Source organism: Eulemur rufifrons, chromosome 19 (assembly GCF_041146395.1).
Source record: "Eulemur rufifrons isolate Redbay chromosome 19, OSU_ERuf_1, whole genome shotgun sequence".
In the NCBI taxonomy this organism is placed as follows: domain Eukaryota; kingdom Metazoa; phylum Chordata; class Mammalia; order Primates; family Lemuridae; genus Eulemur; species Eulemur rufifrons.
The window spans coordinates 91,806,457-91,827,085 of record NC_091001.1 but is presented as its reverse complement, the minus strand read 5'-3'; the positions used below and the strand labels follow the sequence as shown (position 1 = coordinate 91,827,085).

The 20,629-nt window shown below is 46.5% G+C and overlaps 1 protein-coding gene across 2 annotated transcripts in view; it reads right to left on the bottom strand.

Annotated features, from left to right (window-relative positions):
* XDH (xanthine dehydrogenase) overlaps positions 1 to 20,346 on the bottom strand; it is a 62,069-nt gene extending 41,723 nt beyond the window's left edge. The window contains exons 1-7 of one of the 2 annotated variants that reach the window (XM_069494825.1): positions 20,189 to 20,346; positions 15,721 to 15,778; positions 13,045 to 13,141; positions 10,806 to 10,914; positions 7,266 to 7,392; positions 6,300 to 6,361; positions 49 to 114 (exon numbers count right to left, since the gene is read on the bottom strand). In XM_069494825.1, the coding sequence (XP_069350926.1) occupies positions 49 to 114; positions 6,300 to 6,361; positions 7,266 to 7,392; positions 10,806 to 10,914; positions 13,045 to 13,141; positions 15,721 to 15,778; positions 20,189 to 20,230 (561 nt within the window). In that variant the 5' untranslated portion in view covers positions 20,231 to 20,346. Of the gene's footprint in view, positions 1 to 45; positions 115 to 6,299; positions 6,362 to 7,265; positions 7,393 to 10,805; positions 10,915 to 13,044; positions 13,142 to 15,720; positions 15,779 to 20,188 lie in introns of both variants that reach the window. The other variant, XM_069494824.1, reaches the window with a different exon arrangement.
* Between the last annotated feature and the right edge of the window lie 283 nt (positions 20,347 to 20,629).

Sequence of the window (20,629 nt, the reverse complement as noted above, 5' to 3'; positions counted from 1 at the left end):
TGTGAATGGCCCCCCAGGCTTCCAGGGGGAGAGGTACCCACTTACCACGTGGTCTTTCTTCAAGTTCATGCAGCAGTTTGGATTGTCCCCATCTCCTCTGCAGCATCCACCATCCTAGAGAGATGATAAACATTTGCACGTGGATATTTGCAAAGAGTTTTCACAGAAGCTGAGGAACCTAGGTTGTTAATATCTAGCAAACTCCAGCATGCACCGGGGAGCAGAGACCCTGCCCCATCCCCCCTGCCGCACTGCGCAGAGTTGAGGGCTCTGCTACGTTCTCTCTGGCTTGGCTCATATAGATTAAACAGCTCACAGATAAACCAACAGGAGGAACAGGGAAATGGAATTTCGGGAAAACACCTCCATTAAAACTAGCTCCTACTTTATCAAAACCTTTCCTTAAGCCCATTTTCCTTCATTAGTGCTGCTTCCTTAGAAGCACGGATAAGAGAAATTCCCATTCATTCTCTCAGGATTTGAGAGGCTCTACTTCCAGATCAGCCAGGTTCTGTGGGGCTTGGCTGAGTGTCTCCCAGGCTGTGGGCCCCTGCCAACCATGTCCAAAACCAGCGCTGGCCCCAGCAATGTGTCCAGCCAGTGTGCCCAGTGCCTCCCTGCTACTTAGTGGGCACTTCTTCCCAGAAAGCCACGCACTCTACTCCTCGCAGGGGGCCTGCTCTGGAGGAAGGGCACAGGTCGATCACCCATCGGCTCTGAGAAAGGACTTGCTCAAGAACTCTCAGGATACCAAGGGCAGAGCCCAGATAGAGCCCAGGATCGCTGCCTTCCGGAACGAGGCATTGCAGAGCAGGGCAGGGCTGTGTTCACCCGACTGAGCTGCTCCAAGAAGGCAGGAGCTGCGGCTCAGGGCTTCAGGAGACACTCTAGAATTGTGGGGTTGTGCTGAGACAAAAAGGTGGGGGAAGCTCACAGGCCCAGCACGAGGCACTTTTCTGGAGTAGCTGATTTCTGAAGGAGCAGGCTGGGAGCAGCCTTCCTGCACATGAGCCAGGGGAGACACCATGCTGTGCTGGCATTTCACAACCTACTGTCTTTCCCAGGAAAACACTCAGAGGGCCATGGAGACTGGAGATGTGAGAACTGGTGAGCACAGTCAGGCGATGGCATAAGGAGAGAAACACCTCCCTCGCCTTGACCCCCTGCACATCCACAGCTTGGCCACTGGATGCCAGGCCTGCTCGGTCCATTGTGGCCCTCCCCACTGCCACCTTGCCCTTCCCCTCTGTACTTAGACAGAAAGGGAGGAAGACAGGTTCCCTAGCGCCTCTTCTCATCTTCCTTCTTGGAGAAGGAGCAACGCAGGGGAATTCCCAAGCCCATGTGAAGTGAGAAGAACCTGCTTCTAGTAAGGCATCCGCCTCTGGCACCCAGCCCTCCTGAGGGGGGACATGTCTCACGGAAGTACATTCCCCAGATGATTAAGGGCCCAGCGCTTTATTACTCAGATCTTTGTTCCTGATCATTCCTTGATGTGTTTCATGACATAAAATACTGTGATGTACCATAATGCCTCCCTGCCCTCGAGGTCTACCGAGGTTGGATAAGGCTGGATTTTCCCACCCCTGCCCTCCTGAGATTTCTGCTTCATTAAGTAAGGTTCTGGGCTTGTGCCTTTTTTAAAAAAAATAAACTTTCTTCTTATTTTTAGAGCAGTTTTAGGTGCACAGCAAAATTGAGTGGGAGGTACAGACAATTCCCAAATACCCTCTGTCCTCACGCATGCACAACCTCCCTCACTATTGATATCCATCCGCACCAGAGTGGTTTGAGAGCAGACATTCCATGATTTTTATTCTTTTAAATTTGTTAGGATGTGCCTTATAGCCGAGAATGTGGTCCATCTATGTAAAAGTTCCATGTTAGCTTGAAAACAGCGGCTTTTCTGCTGTTGGCTACAGTAGTCTATAAATGTCAATTATGTTCATTGATGGTACTATTGAGTTCAACTATGTCCGTACTGATTTTTGGCCTACTGGATCTGTCCATTTCTGATAGAAGGATGTCTCCACCTGTAATAGTGGATTCATCTACTTATCCTTGCAATTCTATCAGTTTTTGCCTCACATATTTTGAAGCTCTGTTGTTAGGTGCATATACATCAAGGATTGTTAAGTTTTGTTGGAGTATTGATCCTTTTATCATTTTTAATGCCCCTCTTTTTCCCTGATAACTTTCCTTGGTCTAAAGTCTGCTCTCTCTGAAATTAATGTGGCTGTCCCCATTTTGTTTTAATTAATGTTAGCATGGTGTATCTTTTCCCATATATTTACTTTTAATCTATACTTTAATCTACTTCTATTTAAAGGGAGTTTCTTATAGACAGCATATATTAAAATAGTTGGGTCTTGGTTTTTGATCCACTATGACTATATTTATCTTTTAATTGGTATATTTAGATTATTGACATTTAAGGCAATCATTGATATAATTGGATTAGTATGTACTATATTTATTACTCTTTTCTATTTGTTGCCGTTTTTCTTTGTTCCTATTTTTGTCTTTCACACATTTTCTGACTTTTGTGGTTTTCATTGAGCATTGTATATGATTACATTTTCTCTCCTTTCTTATGATCTGTTATACTTCTTTTTTTTAACCCTTTTTAGTAGTTGCCCTAGAGTTTGCAATATACATTTACAACTAATCCAAGTCTACTTTCAAATAACACTATACCACATCACAGTAGTACACATTCCTTATAATAACAAAGTGCTTCTAATTTTTACTTCTTATCCTTTTTATCATTGCTGTTATTCCTTTTACTTATACATAAGCACATGCATACATATATATACATAATCAAATACATTGTTGCTATTATGACTTTAAACAAATTGTTGTATGTTAGATCAATTAAGATTAAGAAAAATAAAAGTTCTTGTTTTACTTATTCATTCTCTGATGTTGTGAGTTTCTGACCTATATTATTTTCCCTCTTTTTGAAGAACTTTTTTCAACATTTTTCACAAGACAGGTCTATTGGCAACAAATTCCCTCAATTTTTGTTTGTCTGAGAAAGTCTTTATGTCTCCTTCACTTTTGATAGATGCTTTTGTAGGTTACAGAATTTTAGGTTGGTGGGGTTTTCTTCCTCTCAATACTTCACAAGTATTTCATTACACTCTCTTCTTGTTTGCATGGTTTCTGGGAGAAGTCAGATGTACTTCTTATCTTTGTTCCTCTTCAGGTTAAGATGTGTTTTCCTCTGGCTTCTTTCAAGACATTTTTCTTTATCTTTGATTTTCTGAGGTTTGAATATGATATGTCTTCGTGTCATTTTGGGGAGGTTGTTTGTTTGGGGTTTTTTGGTATTTATCCTGCTTAGTGTTCTCTGAATTTCCTGGCTTTAATTAAAATCTAACATTAATTTAGAAAAATCCTCAGTTCTCTTTTCTTTTTTCTTCTGGTATTCCCATTACACATGCTATGTCTTTTATAGTCATCCCACAGTTCTTGGATTTTCTGTTGTTTTTTTTTCTTCACTCTTTTTTCTCTTTGCTTTTTAGTGTTAGAAGTTTGTCTTGGCATATCCTCAATCTCAGAGATTCTTTCCTCAGCCATGTCCAGTCTACTGATGAGCCCACCAAAGGCAGTCTGCAATTTATTATATTATTTTTGATCTCTAGCATTCCCTTTTAATTCTTTCTTAGAATTTCCATCTCTCTGCTTACACTACCCATCTGTTCTTGTATGTTGTTTACATTTTCAATTAAAGCTCTTAGCATATGAATCATAGTTTATAAAATTCTTGGTTTGACATGGCCAACATCCTCGCCATATCTAACTCTGTTCCTGCTGTTTGCTCAGTCTCTTCAAAATGTGTCTGCTTTTGAGTGTGCCTTGTAATTTTTTGTTGAAAAGCGAACATGATGTACTAGATAAAAGGAACCGCTATAAAAAGGCCTTTAGTTAATGTACTGGTACAATGCGGGAGAAGAGAAGTACTGACAGTCCTAGGATTAGGTCTCAGTGTTTTGGTGAGCCTGTGCCCCTAGACTGTGAACTCGCACGGATTCCTCAAGGTTTGTTTTCTCCCTCAGAGGGGACGAGATGGCTGGAGGGGGCTGGGTTATGTATTTCCCTTCCCTATGTGGAAAAATAGAGGGAACTAGAGTTTCGTATTTCCCTTTCCCAAGGTAGATTAGGCTTTGATACAATCTCTGAAGTTTAGGCTCTGGTAAAATAGATTCTCCAGAGAGCAGAACTTGTTAGGAAGAACAGAATGCTCTGGCATATTTCAAAATGGTTCCTTTTCTCCTCTCCCTGCTGGAAACCCAAGAGGATTTTTCTCTAACATTGACTGTGAGGATCTGGTAGAGCTCTTAGAAGTAAAATCACAAAGTACACAGGCCCCCCCATAGGACTGGGTCCCTCTGGAGTTTGTATCCACATTGCTCCTCCAGCAATTTGCCAATTGTTGTTTAGCTTTTCCTACCCTGGTAAAGGTTCCTGCAGAGGTTTCTGCTCTGATACGTTGAGTTTCTGTGTCTGCCTGCCTGTCTCTCTAATTTGGGGGGCAATGATTTGTCCTGAGACTTCAATTATCTGCTGGATCTAAAAAGAATTGTTGATTTTTCAGTTTGCTCAGCTTCTTACTTGATGTTAGGACAGAATGAAGACTCCTAAGTTCCTTACGTGACAGGGCAGAAGCTGCAAGTTTTGCTTGTGCCTGTTTTGTGGTTCTTTCGCTTCCTGCCTTGCTGCTGGTTGGACACTGTCAATTCTTGCATGAGCAGTGTGCCCACCTCTAGCTGACCTTCCTCACCCTTTCCTAGTGTCTGCTGTGGACAAGGAAACTGATTACCAGGTTTGTGCGAGCTGTGTGTAAAATTAGAGTAAAAAGGCTCTGAATAAAGATCTCGGGGGCCTCCAACAAGTAACATGTATGAGCTCCTGAGCACCTTTTATGCAGCAGGTATTTTGTCTGCTCCAAGCTCTCAGCCTCTCTCTGCTCTACCCTGCTGGGCAGCTGGATCCAGAGGTGTGTGCTGCACCATGGAAGAGGAGCCATTTCAATTTCCAAGAGGTAGCATAATTTTCTACTACACTCAAAGCCCTTCTCTTTTGAGAAACCAGGCGGACTGGTTATGTTGTATCTCTTAAACAGGCTCCTACAAAGTAAATAGAGGCCAGATTAACAACCCCTGGTTCTCAGGAAAGCCTGAGCAATTTATGAAGATTATATAATGGCTAATGTATGAGCATGATAATTTATGGTTGACATTTATTGAATACTTAAGATGTGCCAGGCATCGCTCTAAAAGCTTTACAAGAAGTACCTAATTCTTATGAACACAGTAAGGTAGATACTATAATCACCACTTTAGAAACAAGGAAACTTGTCCAAGGTCATGCATCAATTAAGTGGGAGAATTGGATTTGAACCCATGTCTGCCAACACCAAATTTGCGCTTTCAATCATTTTCATTTAATTCCACATCTCCTAATGCTTCAGTAGCAGCAGCATTAACCAGGGTATGGTGTTTTCCACCCTTGTAAGGCCCTGTCTCCAGCCCCACTACCCCTTCTTGGGTTATTTGGACACAGCTCTCCTTTGTGTGATGTGCCAGCACTAAGGGTGAGTGCAAAGCATAGGAGTCCCTGGACCTAGAATCGCCTTGAAATGAGTTTGTTTGATTCGAGTCAGGATTAACTTGACCCAACTGAGGAATCAGGTAAAACCCGGGAGATGAAGCCAAGAGGGGACAGGCCAGGTCTCTGTCCTCCTTGCCAGATGGCAGGTGTGTGTGTATGTGCACGTGTCTGTGTTTATGTAATCAATGCCCACACACCGGCTGTGGCTTCGCACTCCGAGTTCTGCGAACACTGCAGGGGTTCACAAACTGTCTGGAGATCTAATTATCAGTTTCATAAGCCCAGCAGAGCGCCGAGTGCTGACAGCAGCTGCGGGAGGGAAGGAGGAGGGGCACGAGTGCTGAGCCAGGCTGGGTTGTTATTAAATGCCACGTTCAGCACCTGTGCCACGGCTGAGCCTGCCAGTCTCCAAGGGAAAGCTGCCAAGCCCAGGGGCCCCGCAGGGAGCTAACTCTTAGGCAGTGTGCCTCTTCCAGGGTCCAAGTCCCCACGCCGTTGATAAGAAGAACAGCAGAGTCTGCCCCCCATGCCAGAAGTCCCCAGCAGGGAGACCCACTAACTGGCCCTCTTAGCTTTCTTGGTAGACGTAGACCAGAGGCCCTTGGCACCCCTGACAACGGTGACTTCTGAGTGTTACTGCTTTAGGAGCAGGGGCGCTGCTATTCTAGGGCCCCACTTACCCTGGCGAAGGTCCGGAAGCCCTGGAGGATGGGTCTGTAGCCTGTGCAGCGGCACAGATTTCCTGCAGGCCAAGGAAAAAGCTCCCATGTTAGTGCAGGCCCCAGGGAAGGGGTGGGGGGTCTGTGACTTTGCCCCTAGCTCATTTGGGTGCTCTGTGTACCACCTGCCCTTGCATATCCTCTCCTCCTCCCCATAGTCCTGACTGACATCCTCCAGGAGCCCTCCTAGAAGGCCCAGACTGAGCCAAGTGCCCTCCTAAGTGTTCCATGGCAGCAGGTCATAGCTGTATCAGGGAGCTTATCAAACCACACTGCAAACTCTCTTCCCTTCAGTGTGAACTCCTTGAGAGTAGGGACTGTGTCTTTCATCCCTGTGTCCCCTGTACCTTCTACATAGTGCCTGGCATGGGTTAGGACTCAAAGTAGCTGATTGATAAATGATAGATTGACAAGGGGAATAGATGAGAGCCTTCTCTATTCAATTCAGAGAAATAGACACATGGTACAGGCCCCTGGGCCCATTCGCAGAGGCAAATGGAAAGCCAGTCCCTGTCTGTGGCTCAGAATCCCAACCACCTTGTTCATATGTGGTCTTCCCCCTACAGAATCCCCTTCTGGTGAGAGCTGAGAGGAAAGGAAGCCACGTCACTAGCCTCTGTGGAGCTTCCCAAATGACATCATCCCATGCCAGCTGCCCACTGCCAACCCACTCAATGCTGTGGGAAGGCAGGAAGAAGAACACAAATGCAGGGGATGCCCAGGAGGTCCCTACACCACCCAAGTGCTCTCCAAATTAAGAGAGCGCTAACTCTCTAGCAGATCTTAGCCACCACATTGGGGTGGGCTCCCCCAAAGGGCAATCTCTCGCACCCCTAACCCCTCTCTGGCCTTCACCTTGGCTCTGCCCTGCCCTCTGCAGTGCCCTGTTCACCCTTCCACCTCCTGGGCTGTGCTGAAGGCCCCTACCTTGGAAGGCATTCTCAATCTCCTCAACGGTGGGCTGGGGCTGGTTCCGCAGCAGCGTGTACATGCTCATGACGATGCCGGGGGTGCAGAACCCACACTGGGAGCCGTGGCTTTTGGCGATTCTCTCCTGAAAGGGAGAGATAACACACACCTGTGTCAGCAGAGCTCCTCCCAGCCTCCCGGCAGAACTCACCTGAAGCCAGCCCATGCTGAGAGACAGCAGGTGGTGGCGTTCACTGCGCGAGGTCAAGTTCTGGTGCTGCTGCTTACCAACCGTGCCCTCACCCAGGTCACCAAGCCCCTCTGAGCCACAGAGTCCTCATCTGTACTTACCCCTGGAGGTGTGGTGAGGACTAACTGAGATAATTCATGTAAAGCTCTTAACCTCGCACCTGCGTAAAGCAGGCAGTCAGCCCAGGCTAGCTGTAAGTAGGAAGGTCCCTTCAAAGAATAGTGACATTAGAACCAAAGGGGGCCTCTCACCCTTCATTCCCTTCATTCAACAGAGCAGGCAGCAGACGCAGAGAACTGAGGAAATTTGCCCAAGCTCACACAGGGCAGAGGAAAGAGCTGTGTTGTGTTCCTTTAACTTCACTATCCTGCAATCCAATTCAACCAGCATTTATGAAGCACCAACTGAATCCATTTTATTCCAAAATAGAATACCACTGTAACCCTGTATTCTTACATGAAGGCAACCCTGGAAGCTCAGGGAGGACATAAGAATTGGGAAGTGTGTCAGATGGACTTTGCGTTGAATGTCACAGAATTTTCATTCAAGGCTGAAAGATTTTTATAAGGAGATTCTCCTCCACATTTTTTTTTTTATCTCTTAGGAGTCTCTCTTGGAATTTATGTGAAGTAAAATTGCTAGAAAATTGTATCCCCAATGGCCAGCATATACAGTTGTCCCTTGGTATCTCTGGAGGACCAGTTCCAGCACTCCCTGCAGATACCAAAATCCCTTATATAAAATGGTGAAGTATTTGCATACAACCTGCTCAATCCACTCATATGCTTTAAATTATCTCTAGATAACTTGTAATACCTACTGCAATGTAAATACTATGTAAATAGCTGTTATTCTGTATTGCTTAGGGAATAATGATAAGAAAAAAAGTCTGTACATGTTCAGTACAGACTCCTTTTTTAAAAAAAAATTCAATCTACAATTGATTGAACCCATGGATACAGAACTCACAGATACAGAGGATGGGCTATTTATTCATATTATAAATATTTACTGAGGACCTACTGTGTGCCAGGCGTGGTAAAGGCTGTGGGGATAGAGCAGTGATGAGGAGAGATGAAGTCTCTGATCCCATGAAGCCCACATTCCAGTAGGGGAAACATGAAGACAAACAAGAGGACTCTAGGTGGCGGTCAGCACCACGTAGAGAATTTGTACAGGATGACGGGATCCAGAATGACCAGCAGCTACTTAGAGTGGTCACAAAAGGCTGTTCTGAAAAGCAGATTTGGATCAGGAACGAATGTGTTCCAGGCAGCGGGAACAGCAGGTGCACAGGCTCTGAGGACACGGGCCTGGCTAGGGTTGGGGAAAGGTCAGGGTGGGTGGAGTCGCCTGGGACTGGAAAAGTTGGCCAGGGGTGTGAGCAGCTGCCAGATCATATAGTTCTTCACAAGCCAGGGTAGGGACCTGGAATTCCATTCTGGGTGTGATGGGAAGCCAGTGGGAAATGTTCAGTATGAAGTGATGTGATGTCACTTAGGTTTTTAAATAATCACTCTGGCTGCTGGATGGGGAATGGATTGTAGGGGACAAGAATGGGACAGGGGACCAGGACATTGTAGTGGGCCAGAGAAGAGGAGATGCTGGCTCACACTAAGTAGCAATAGTGCAAACTGAAAGAAAAAGAAGGTTCCATTGTATGTTTTGGAGGTAGAGTAGACACTACCTCTAGATGGATTGGGTGTGGCATATGAGAGAAAGAATCAAACGTGACATCTAGATTTTTGTCTTGAGCAATTGGGTGGATGGTGTTGCCATTGACTCAGATAGAGGAAGACTGGGGAAGGAAGACCTTAGCAGCAAAGTAGGGTTTTGTTAAGTTTGAGGTCCGACATCCATACTGTAATGTCAAGTAGGCTGTCAGAAATAATAAGACTAACTTCTAAGGAAAAGCTAGAGTTGAAGGTACAGTGTTAAATCCCCTAGGGAGGGTGTGAGGATGAGGAAGGGAAGGGCCCAGACCAGATCCCAGAGGAGGCCGTGCAGCAATTAACATGGGGGTTGGAGGAAAAGTAGGAATGCATCATGTCACAGAAAGCAAGAGAACAAAAATAAATAACAAATGGCACCAGGCTCTACAGATTAATTGGAGCCAAAATAAGTGCATTAGGAATAAGATTCTACACCGCTGGATAGGGAGGGTTTAGACTGATTATGCAGATACGATCCCTGCATTGAAACTATTCACTCTTTCTTTCATCTCTGTTTCAAAGAAAATAACAAGCCTTAATTAACCCTCTGACATCTCCTGCAGGTTGAATAAGTTTAGTATTGTCCCCTCTTCCTGCCTAAGAAGCAAAGCTATCGGGTGAAGCAGCACCACCCCCAGCCGGCTCTGAGCTCGCATCACTGGCCCAAGATGCTCTTGGAACAGAACCAGCTCACTCACTAGGAGGCTCTGGCTCCGTGATGTCACGAAAGGTGCCCCGGGAAGGCATGATCTCCTGAACGACATGTCTCCTCAAATAGTCGAGGGAGGACTAAGGCCCACCTCTGGCATCCTCTGTGCTTATAATCTCCCAAAGAGCTTGTTTCCTCAAACAAAATTGCATTCGGCACGACGGCCTTTCTTGCCTGCAGTGCTCCGATCCCATTTGTTCCCACTTGGCCCAAGAGCATCCTGATTTCCTCCACGAAACCCCTCAGATTACGACTGCCCACTATCCCCAAAAGTGTTCCTGATTCCCATCCATGCCAGGTGGTCTGGTACCACCAGGGAGAAAGCCCTGGCCAGGCACTCATAAATCTCTGTTGTCTTATTTAGCACTTGCTAACCTCCACTGTAGTGAGGGTGGAGGCCCAGCAGTCCCCATTTGTATCTTCATGGGTGGGAGGTAGGCGGTGCAACTGGAAGTGCCATCCCAAGGGCAGGGAGTGGATGGGCTTTCAAACAAGGGGCACAGACAATTTAGAATCTGGAATCTGGGAAGGCTGGGGGTTTCCTAAACACACTCTGGAGCAAGGTGAGGAAGCTCCCCTGCCCCTCCTCCTCCCAGTTCTGGTGCAGCTGGACTTCCCTGGCCACCAGATTCAGTTGACCTCTTGGGTCACTTGGGATCATGCAATGTTATATCTGCCTGGATCACAGGAGGGAGCTTTGGGCTTAGGTGCCTCCTCTTCTCACCCCACAGCACCCAGAGATGGGGAGGTGGCCAAGGCACAATGCCTCATTCGCTCAGGCAGTGCAACTGCACCCAACAACCCAAAGCAAGTCGGCAGCCCTCACACGGGCCTTCCTGCAGAATAACTGGCCCAACCTCAAGAACACGCTCCTGTCCTCTGGTTACCTGCACAGGATGCAGCCTGGTCTTGGTGCTTCCTATTCCTTCCACAGTCGTCACGGCAACATGGTGCAAGGAACAGATGGGGGCCAGGCAGGCATTGGCAGAAAAGTGGCTAGAATCCCAGATTAAGGTCACTCCATTGTCCACTAAAGTCATCAGAACAGACCTGAATGCAGGGCCTGGGGGACTCTGTGAGGTTTTATGTTATGTCTCTTCACCCTAAATTATGTTCTTGTCTCTTCTACTGGTGCTCTCACTTCTCCACTCAAGACGCTGGCCAAGGGACGAAGGAAGCTCTTCCCCCAGGTGAGGCTGAGCCCCTCCAGAGTCCGGTGGGGTCAGGCACCAGTGCACCCTCAGCCTCTGAACTGGAGCAAAGGAGCCGGGGTCACCTTCAACTGCCTCTTTCTCAGCCCGAGCCAGGAGGCTACGTCAAGAGGAAGTTTCTGGCAGGTTGCAGCCTTGAAGCACGCTCCTGTCCCTGCGGAGCCCTTCCTTAGCCTCAGTGCCAGACCTCCAGTCACTTTGCAACCCTGCATTCACCCACGGCCATTTCTCCCATTCCTCTGGAAGGGGAAGGGAGAGGAAATCCCCGGGGCCACCAGAGGCTGAGGGCACACTGCTGCCCTTACCCAGGGCTTCCTCGCATCCTTCCTGCCCATCGCTCACTCACTTACAGTCAGCATCAGTCACTGAGTGCCAACCATGCCAGGCACTCTGCTGAGGGCTGAGGAACTAAAAGCAAATAAGAATAAATTTCTGCCCTTCAACAGCTTGCAGTCAACCTGGGAAAATAGAAGCTGGGGTGAAGTTGCAATTTAAATCTTGTTAAAAGCCGGGCGCGGTGGCTCACGCCTGTAATCCTAGCACTCTGGGAGGCTGAGGTGGGCGGATCGTTTGAGCTCCGGAGTTCAAGACCAGCCTGGGCAAGAGCGAGACCCCATCTCTACTAAAAATAGAAAGAAATTATATGGACAGCTAAAAATATATATAGAAAAAAATTAGCCGGGCATGGTGGTGCATGCCTGTAGTCCCAGCTACTCGGGAGGCTGAGACAGGAGGATCGCTTGAGCTCAGGAGTTTGAGGTTGCTGTGAGCTAGGCTGACGCCACGGCACTCTAGCCTGGGCAACAGAGTGAGACTCTGTCTCAAAAAAAAAAAAAAAATAAATCTTGTTAAAGTAAATTAACATGGAGACCAGGCCTGAAAAATCCCTGAGTAGACAAAACCAATTAGGCCTCATAAGTGACCTGAACTTGGCTTGATTTGCAAACATAGGTGAAACTTGAGTTATTTCTTGTAAATGCAGACATTAAAGAAAAACAGAACTTAAGCTCAACCAATCAGAAGTAGCCAGCAAACTTATCATTATGGAAATAGGGACTTTGCAAAGAGATAGACCAAATGTATAGAGCAAGAGTATAACTGTAACCGAAGACATATTTTCTTTGCTTTACTTCTGTGTCCTTCCTATAAAAACCTCCTCCTGGCGTATCCTCAGTAGGGCTCCTGAACCATTTCTGGCTTGGAGCTGCCCGACTCATGAATCTTGCTTGCTTAAATAAAGTCTTTTAAAAAATTATATTGTGTCTCAGTTTACCTTTTTGTCAGTCTCTTACAGTAAGTGCTTTGGGAAGGCTGTGCACAGGGCACCATGGGACCAGCACAGACCAAGAGCACCTGACACAATCTTGGAAGATCAAGGAAGGGTTCCTGGAGGAGGTGATGCTTTAGCCCAGTCCTAAAGAGCTACTAAGAGTGATCCAGGTAGAGAAGTCCTAGAAGAAAGGACATTCAAGACTTGGGGAACAGCTTATGCAAAGACCAAGAAAGGGGTATTGGTAATTCATAATTGTCTCTGCTTGAGTGGAGTGCTGGACCCATGATGAGAAAGAAAACTGGAGAGAAAAACTGGGGCACCTTGTGAAGGGCTTTGTCTGATAAGGGCAGAGATTAGACTTTGTCTTGGGGGCAATGGAGAGCTGCTGAAGGATTTTATGGGATGTGATATAAGCCTGGATTTTAGAAAGGTCATTTTATCAGTAGTTCAATATGCATAAGCCAGAAAGACACTCGCTAAGACAGCAATCTACAGTTTTTCTGTCCATAATCAGATCCTGCCAATCACACGGCTCACACACCTGTGCACATGTGTACACACCCACACACTCATGTACGCACTCACAAGCTGACCCTACATCATAGTGCTCACATGGGCCATCAATCAGCAGGCAAAGGATACACGATCTTGTTTTGGAGATGATCATACTTGGAGAGCATCACCGTGCAAGCCCCGCAGCCCCCTTCTCCACAGCCAAGCTTGGTCCCGCTCAGCCCCACTGGGCGGCCAAGAGTTAAGGAGTATGAACTCAGGGTTGCTGGGAAATACCTGGGCAGAGCCACGTGGGCAGAGCCATCCGTTCCCACACACAGGCTCAGGCCCCTCGACCCGATGGGTAGCAGGCCCCTCATTGAGAGGGGCCGCACTGCACCCCAGGGAGGCAGCAAGGGCATCAGAGTCCCATGGACAACATCCGAGTAGCATCCCCTAGGATGTGAGTTCTAGGGCTCAGCAGTCCTGGAGACCTCTCTTGGTGTCAGGGTCTCCCAGGCGTGGTCTCCCTGGGCAGGTAGACCTCACAGACAACCACATGGGGCAGCCCTCACATCTCCCCGGCTGGGCGTGCAGTGACGTCTGCGCCAGAATGAGGCATCCATCTGCCCTGGGACCCACTGAGTCCCGGCTTTTCACTCTGAACCTTTTGGGCTGATAACGTCCCAGGAACCAAAATTAGAACTGGACAAGGGGTGTTTGAGTATTTAGCACATGAGATATGTGAATGGAAATTAAAATGAAGATTTTTTTTTTTTTTTTTTTTTTTTTTGAGGTCAGGGACCAATATTGGGCCCAACTTTTCCATATACTTGCAGGAAGATAATCTGATACTTTGCATTTTTAAAAGTGCCTAGCTAGTAAGCTATCCCAGAGAACGATTGTAGTGGTCACTTTCTAGGAGACACAGAGGCTCCGCTGCCGCTTTTCTCTCAGGCCTGCAGGCCTCTAAGCCACTCACCGTCTGCTGAAGACGGAGGGAACTGAGACTATTATCGCCTGGTCACTTCTGCCATTTTCCAGACAAAATGATCTAGCATCTTGTACCGGGAAAGCACTTATACTCAGGTTACCTGTTTAATCTTCACAATAGTTTGGTTATCAGGTAGTGGAGGAACTACTCTTTTCCCACAGATTAAAAAAACAAAAACAAACAGACCCAAGAGGTAACATGGGCCACACAGGACGACACAGGACCCTGACACAGCTGTTGACTCCAGACTTGGTGTGCTCTCTGTCACCATGCTGCTTCCTTCCATGCACATCTGGAGGGTGTGCCCTTTCTGCGTCCTAAGTTCCTCTTTTCCCTGGTCAGGACATATGCATTTATCTGCAGCTCAGACAACCCCAGGGGCACATGAAGTCAAAGGTGGCAGCCCAAAGTCTTCCTCTGGCCTGGGGACCTTTCTGAAAGCTAGGGCAGAAATCAAGGTGGGGAATCTTCTCTCCTGCCTCGAACTCCCACAAACTGACTCTGAGCATGGGCAGCAATAAACTGCAAGGGCTTCCTATTTTCATGCTACTTTTAGTTTTGAATTGCATTTGAGATTGACCTTTGAATTGGCCTCTCTTCCCAGATAAATGGGCTGGACATGCAGTTAACCGTGCAGTCCCCAATCCTATCAGTAACGTCTTCACTGCAGAAAAGCCACCAGGTTCATCTACTGTGAACCCCAAGACCTGCCTGTTTTAGGTCAAAATTCCAGAGCAAAGTACACCAAAGCCAACCACTGCAAACCAGAGTTAAAGCCAAGGATTCCAGGCTCAATTCTGTGGGTGTTGAAATAATTATTTGTTGTCCCCAGATACACCACTGGAAAGAGCCACCAGACATCCCTCTGGAAGCAGGAGGTGTTCATTGACAGAGGTCAGGGTGAGCACAGTCCTGCTGACAGACCCCCAGAGAGTTTCCAGTTTGGGTTAAAGGTTAAGAGTGTGGCTCTAGGCTTTGGTGTGGGCTCTGCCACCATTTGCCTGGAACATGCTAACAAAAGGCAGGTCGCCTAACATATCCAGGCTTCACTTCCTCCTCTGTCAGAAGGGAGAGTTCCATTTCCATGGGACTGCTGAGTTGATTCAGTGAGCTGAGCTACAAAAATCACTTTCAACCCTGCCTGTATATAGTAAGTGCTCATTAAATGTTGGCCCTATTATTGCTGTTGTTGTTTTTGTCCCAGGGTCTCAGAACACTTGCATACTCAGAAAGAAAGGAAGGTGCAGGGAATCTTACAGGAGGCCTCCCCACACTGAGTGAAGAGCAGCATCCCAGGTCTCTGTAAGGAGTCTCCTGCTACGAGGGCTCCGGTGTCTGTGTTTCCACAGAGGATGGTGCCTCGGGCATCCCTTTCCCAACAGGCATTCCTTCCCTTGTTTCCCTCCACCTAGGCAGAACTGGAAACATTCCCCAGGAAGCATTTAGGTATTAATCAAATGTCACCTGAGGAAGGGCCCCTCCTCCCTAGGGAGAATGACTGTGAAGTTCACCAGGGCCTTTCTACAGGCCTACAATTTAATCGTTGATGTTACTAGAGTTTTAGCTGGGAGAGAACTTAAAGAACATCACATACAACCCTTTCATTCGATAGCTGAGAATTTCAGATCTAGAGAGTTCAAACGACTGCCCAAGGCCACACAGCTACTGCTTGACACAGCTACACCTAAAATGCAAGTATCCTGACTCCTAGTGCAGTGCTCTTTTCTCCACACTTCCTGGCTACCCCACGGTCACTAGGAAATGATGTGAGGCCCAAAGAATCAGTGCCCACCGCCCCTCTCTCCCTCACTCCCACTCCGAAGTCAGGATACACTTTCTTCTCAGGTAGGCCAAAAGTGTTGTCTCTGGATCTGCATTTTTCTCCACCACCTATAAAAAAAGAAAAGAAAAATATCTCATAGGTATCCTAAGCCATTCTTCTGCAATTAATGTCTCCCTTCAATGTCTCACCCCAAAATTTGTAGAGTTAATGGGATATGTTTAATAGATCATAAAATTAAGGTATTTTTCCTGGCAATTCCAAAAGAATGAGCATATTAACTGTAAGCCAGACTGTGTACATGCTCACATCCTTAAATTCTACCTTAGTGCTCAGCTCTGGACCCACCACAGAATACTCAGGTGTTGCACCTGCCATGCTGGGCTGGCCAAGGCAAAGCCCTCTTCAAAGCAAACATGTCACCGTTCTGCTGGTGGATCACACCTGTGATTGCCAGAAACATCTGAGAGCATAGCAGGCAGATCTCTGGCTGTGCCTGCTGACGTGGACACTCTCAGACCCTTCCTGTGACTGTAGAAAGTCCGTGGCCTGTGCTCGTAGCAGAGTGTGGTATGTGATGGGCTGTCACAGTCAACAACATTAACACATGTCAGAAATGGAGGAGCTATCTCCAAAAATCCATAGTAGGTTCAATATGGTAGAAAGTGTGGTCTAGGCCAGGTGTGGTGGCTCATCCCTGTAATCCTAGCACTTTGGGAGGCCGTGGCAAGGCCCAGGAGTTCAAGACCAGCCTGAGCAAGAGTGAGAACCCATCTCTACAAAAAAAGGAAAATCAGCCAGGTGTGGTGGCGCACACCTGTCACACTGGCTACTCAGGAGGCTGAGGCAGGAGAATCGCTTAAACCCAGGAGTTTGAGGTTGCAGTGAGCTGTGATGACACCACTGCACTCTATCCAGGTTAACAGAGTAAGACCCTGTCTAGAAAGAAAGAAAGAAAGAAAGAAAGAAAGAGAGTTGTCTACAAAGTAAGGTGCCAATTCCCAGTGTAAATTGTCAAAGGACAGATTACATATTAATTATAAGAGTAAAAAGAGTTGTCTTATAGTAAAGGAGGCTAGTGGATACCCCCTTAGCCAAGTGATCAAAGTTCACATCCTGTGCCTCCTGGATGCACTGAGAGAGACACATCACTCGTGATATTCCTGCCCAAAATGGAGACTAATTCTAAGAAAGCATGAGACAAACTCAAAATGAGAAACATCCTCTTCAGAAACACCAGTGACGTGAAAGACGTAGGAAAGCGGAGGAGCTGTTGCAGGTCACAGGAGACCAAGCAGACGCAGCTGCCAACTGCAAGGCACAATCCTGGATTCCGAGTGGGGTGGGCTATAAATGCCATTACTGGGGAAGTTGGAATAATTCTGTATAAAGTCTATATATAGCAGTATTATATCAAAGCTCAATTTCCTGATTTTTGTAAATGGACTGTGGTTCTGTAAGAATATCTGCATGCTCACGATAAGAGATAAAGGACCATGATGTCTGAAACTTATCCCAAAATGGTTCAGAAATAAAATTTTAATACCATATATTTATTTAAATTAATTACATACATTAATATATAGAATTACTTATGTACTTATAATACACACATCTGTATATCTGTGCGTGTGTGTGTGTGTCCAGAGAGAGAAAGAGAGTACGGCAAAGCAAATGTTGTAAAACATTAACAGTTGGCGAATGTGGGTAAAGGGTGTTTAATATTTTATTGTATTCTTCTTGCAACTTTTCTGTAAATTTAAAATAATTTTAAAGTACAAAGTTTAAAAAAATAGATTTCTTTAGTATAGGATTCGTCAAACCTTTTAATATTCATTCATTCCATCCACATTCATTGGGCACCTATTATGTACTAATCACCGTGATGAGTGGTTTAGGAATATGCCAGAAGATCTAATCTCCTGGGATTAGTTTTCGGTGAGGTATATTTTGGAATATATTACTTTGTCTAATCATAGTTCACCTTTCCAACTAGTCCATAGGCTCCAGAATGGCAAATGTCTAGTCTTAGAGACTATTTCTCCAGTGCGTATCTCATAGTCTTAGGCCTCGGAAGGAGCCTGATAAATACTGACTATTGAGTGAGCGAGCGAGGGAGCGATGCGTGAGTGAGTGAAAGTCACCGTGAGGCTCTCTGTAGCTGATGCTTCTTGTGGAGATCATTCCTGGACACCTTCAGCTGTACCCTACCTGCCAAATCCTCCCAGATTCCTTAGGTACCACCACAATCTCTACTAAACAGAGCCACTGCTCAGAAAAGCTAGAATGTTGTCCTCCAGAAGGACCATTACTACAACGATAATAAAAGCCTGGACAGCTCTTTCCCTTTGACTCTGACTCTAGAACAGAAGAAGATATGAAAACAATAGTCACCCAGGCCCATGCCACCGCAGAAGGCCCTGAACATATTTGATTGTTTGCACCTAACAACCTCTGCAGGATGGCAGCTAATGGAGACAGAGGCCTGGAGGGTGACGCAAAACAAGGAGAGTAGGAAACACATTGAAGAATGAGCCACCAAGTACTGACAGCTCCTTTGGTAACTTCTTTGCACAATATCCTGTAACAAAAGATCTAGAACATTTTGGGAATAGAAATGGGAACAAACTTACTCACAGCTGCTATTATTTGCTCACGAATTCCCTTGCTTGGTCTCGGTTTTATAGCACTGCTTTCACAGCATTAGTCCTCGCATTGCCTCTCCACCTTTCTGGCAGTTTCTCGAGAGGACACATCTTTATAAATTACAAGCGTGGCTATTCATCACAGAAACTGGCAGTAGTGAAAGCTTCCAGAGATAATAGGGTGTGATGTAATGATACCATTTAAAAATTTTAAATTACTTTCCTAACGTGAAAATAAAACACAAGGGAAAACAAATTTCACTAAGCCAGATTGACCTTGAAATACTCCTTTCTAGATCCAGTGCCTAACAGCAAACCGTCCCTAAAGAAGAGCAGGAACTTACACATTCAAAGATAAATTTATGGCTTAATAAATAAGGTTTTAACCTTAGAGTAAGATATGGCGTTGGAAGTCATTGAATCCAGCTGCTTACTTACTGTAAAAATTACTTATGAAAATTCCAGAGAAGATGTCTTTGTGTAAGAAGCAATTCTAGAAAGCCAATTCAACAACTGTTGCTTAAATCTCCACAATGTAATCGCAAAATGCTAAGAAGTTGTTTGAAACGTTGGATGTGAAAGTCTTGCTACCACCAACACGGGGGCATTGTCACCCCATCCCTCGGTTTGGTGCCAGAGCCAACCCCGAGAGGGAAGCAACCCAGAGAGACAACTCTGAACCCAGAAGAGCATGGCCGACTCCATACCCCAGCGCCTCCCGCTGGCACCACTCAGACTGAATCCATCAGTCTTTGGGGCACTGGTTTGAAATGCTCACGAAATTCCCTTGACAGTCACTCAGTTACATCCTGACAATTTAAGTCCCAGGAGTCCTATGAAGCACACTTTAGTTCTGAAAAATTACCTCAAAAGTCACTTAGTTTCTCAACTCAACGCAAAAGTGCCAATATAGCAAGACAAATAAAATTGTCCTTCTTTGGGTGCCCACGGCGCACATTCATCACACCCTGTGCACGGGGCCAGTTACACTGTACAGCTACGCTACTCTCTGACTGTCCTTTCATTCCCAGGCAGGGAGCTGAGCAGGTGTGAGCGTCTCAGCAGTGATGTGGGGAGGGCGAGTGGAGGCTGGAGGCGCTGTAATGCGCTTGCCCTCTCTCTCCCTGCACCTGCATTAAAACTGGCAAAGATTCTCACCCTCGGCATGCCCAGGGACTGGCGCCTGTGCCATCTTCCCTAGACCCCTGTGCACCAATGAAGCCAATCCAAAAGAGTAAGAGATTGGCAACACTTGTATGTAGAAATACCCGGGTGGGAGAGGAGGCAGAGCATGCCCTTTATGAAAAAAAAATTGTGGCGGCTCGCCACAAGATGTCAGTATATGTCCCCCACACAGTGAATCAGGACTGGCTGTTAGACCTATATATATAACATACCAGAATGCAGGGCTGTGTACATCTTATACCCTGATATTAGCAAGAAAGAATATTCCTGTTCCTCCTCTCCGTAAAGAGAACAACACAAGTTCTAGGATATATTTGACTAAACACAGAAACAGAGGTGTGGCGGATGACCTCCAACCTCACCTAGAACTCTGTCCCCTGGTCTCGCTCTGGGTCAGTGTCTCTGCTACCTCAGAGAGTTGACAGGGAGCTCACAGACGCCTCTCTTCTCGACTCCCTCCCCTCACTCCTTTGCCCCATGAGACTCTTGCCTATGCTCTCGCCCTGAGAAGGTCGTCTTCCCCAAGTTTACCAAAATGCAGCAACACCTTTGAAGGGAGAGAGAGAAAGCGAAGAGAACAAGTAAGGGGGAGCAGGAAAGAGACAGAAGCAGATGTGCCTCTTCCAGAGGACACACGTCCCCTCCCAGCAGCAGGGACACCAAACCAAAAGTTTACTTGCTCTTGCTCACCTTTCTGCCATTCACAAAGAAAACCAGCTCGTCTGCTGTCATTGTCGCTGGTTGGGTGTCCCCGAACTCCAGGTGCCTCACTCCTAAGAGGCACTGGCAATTAGTGTTCTCTGCTCTGCAACCTGAAAGATATGTCTCCCAATAAAATGAAATGAAGTCGGCCAGTGGGAGGGAACCAGCCTGGAGCTTCGGGGCATGGAGAGTTCTTGGCAAATGCCACTGGTTTACATAATCAAGGAAACGACAAACAATCATACACAGCAAACCACACACACCACACCAGCGTCAAAGAGCGCAAGGAAAATGTATCCAGGTACTAGTAAGGCCCAGCACTTTGGTGCCAGGTGGCCATGGATCTTGGGCTCAGCTCTTATGGAACCTGCTTCATCCTTTACTTGCTGCAAGACCGAGAAGGGGAAGCACCATCATCAGAGTCACTGG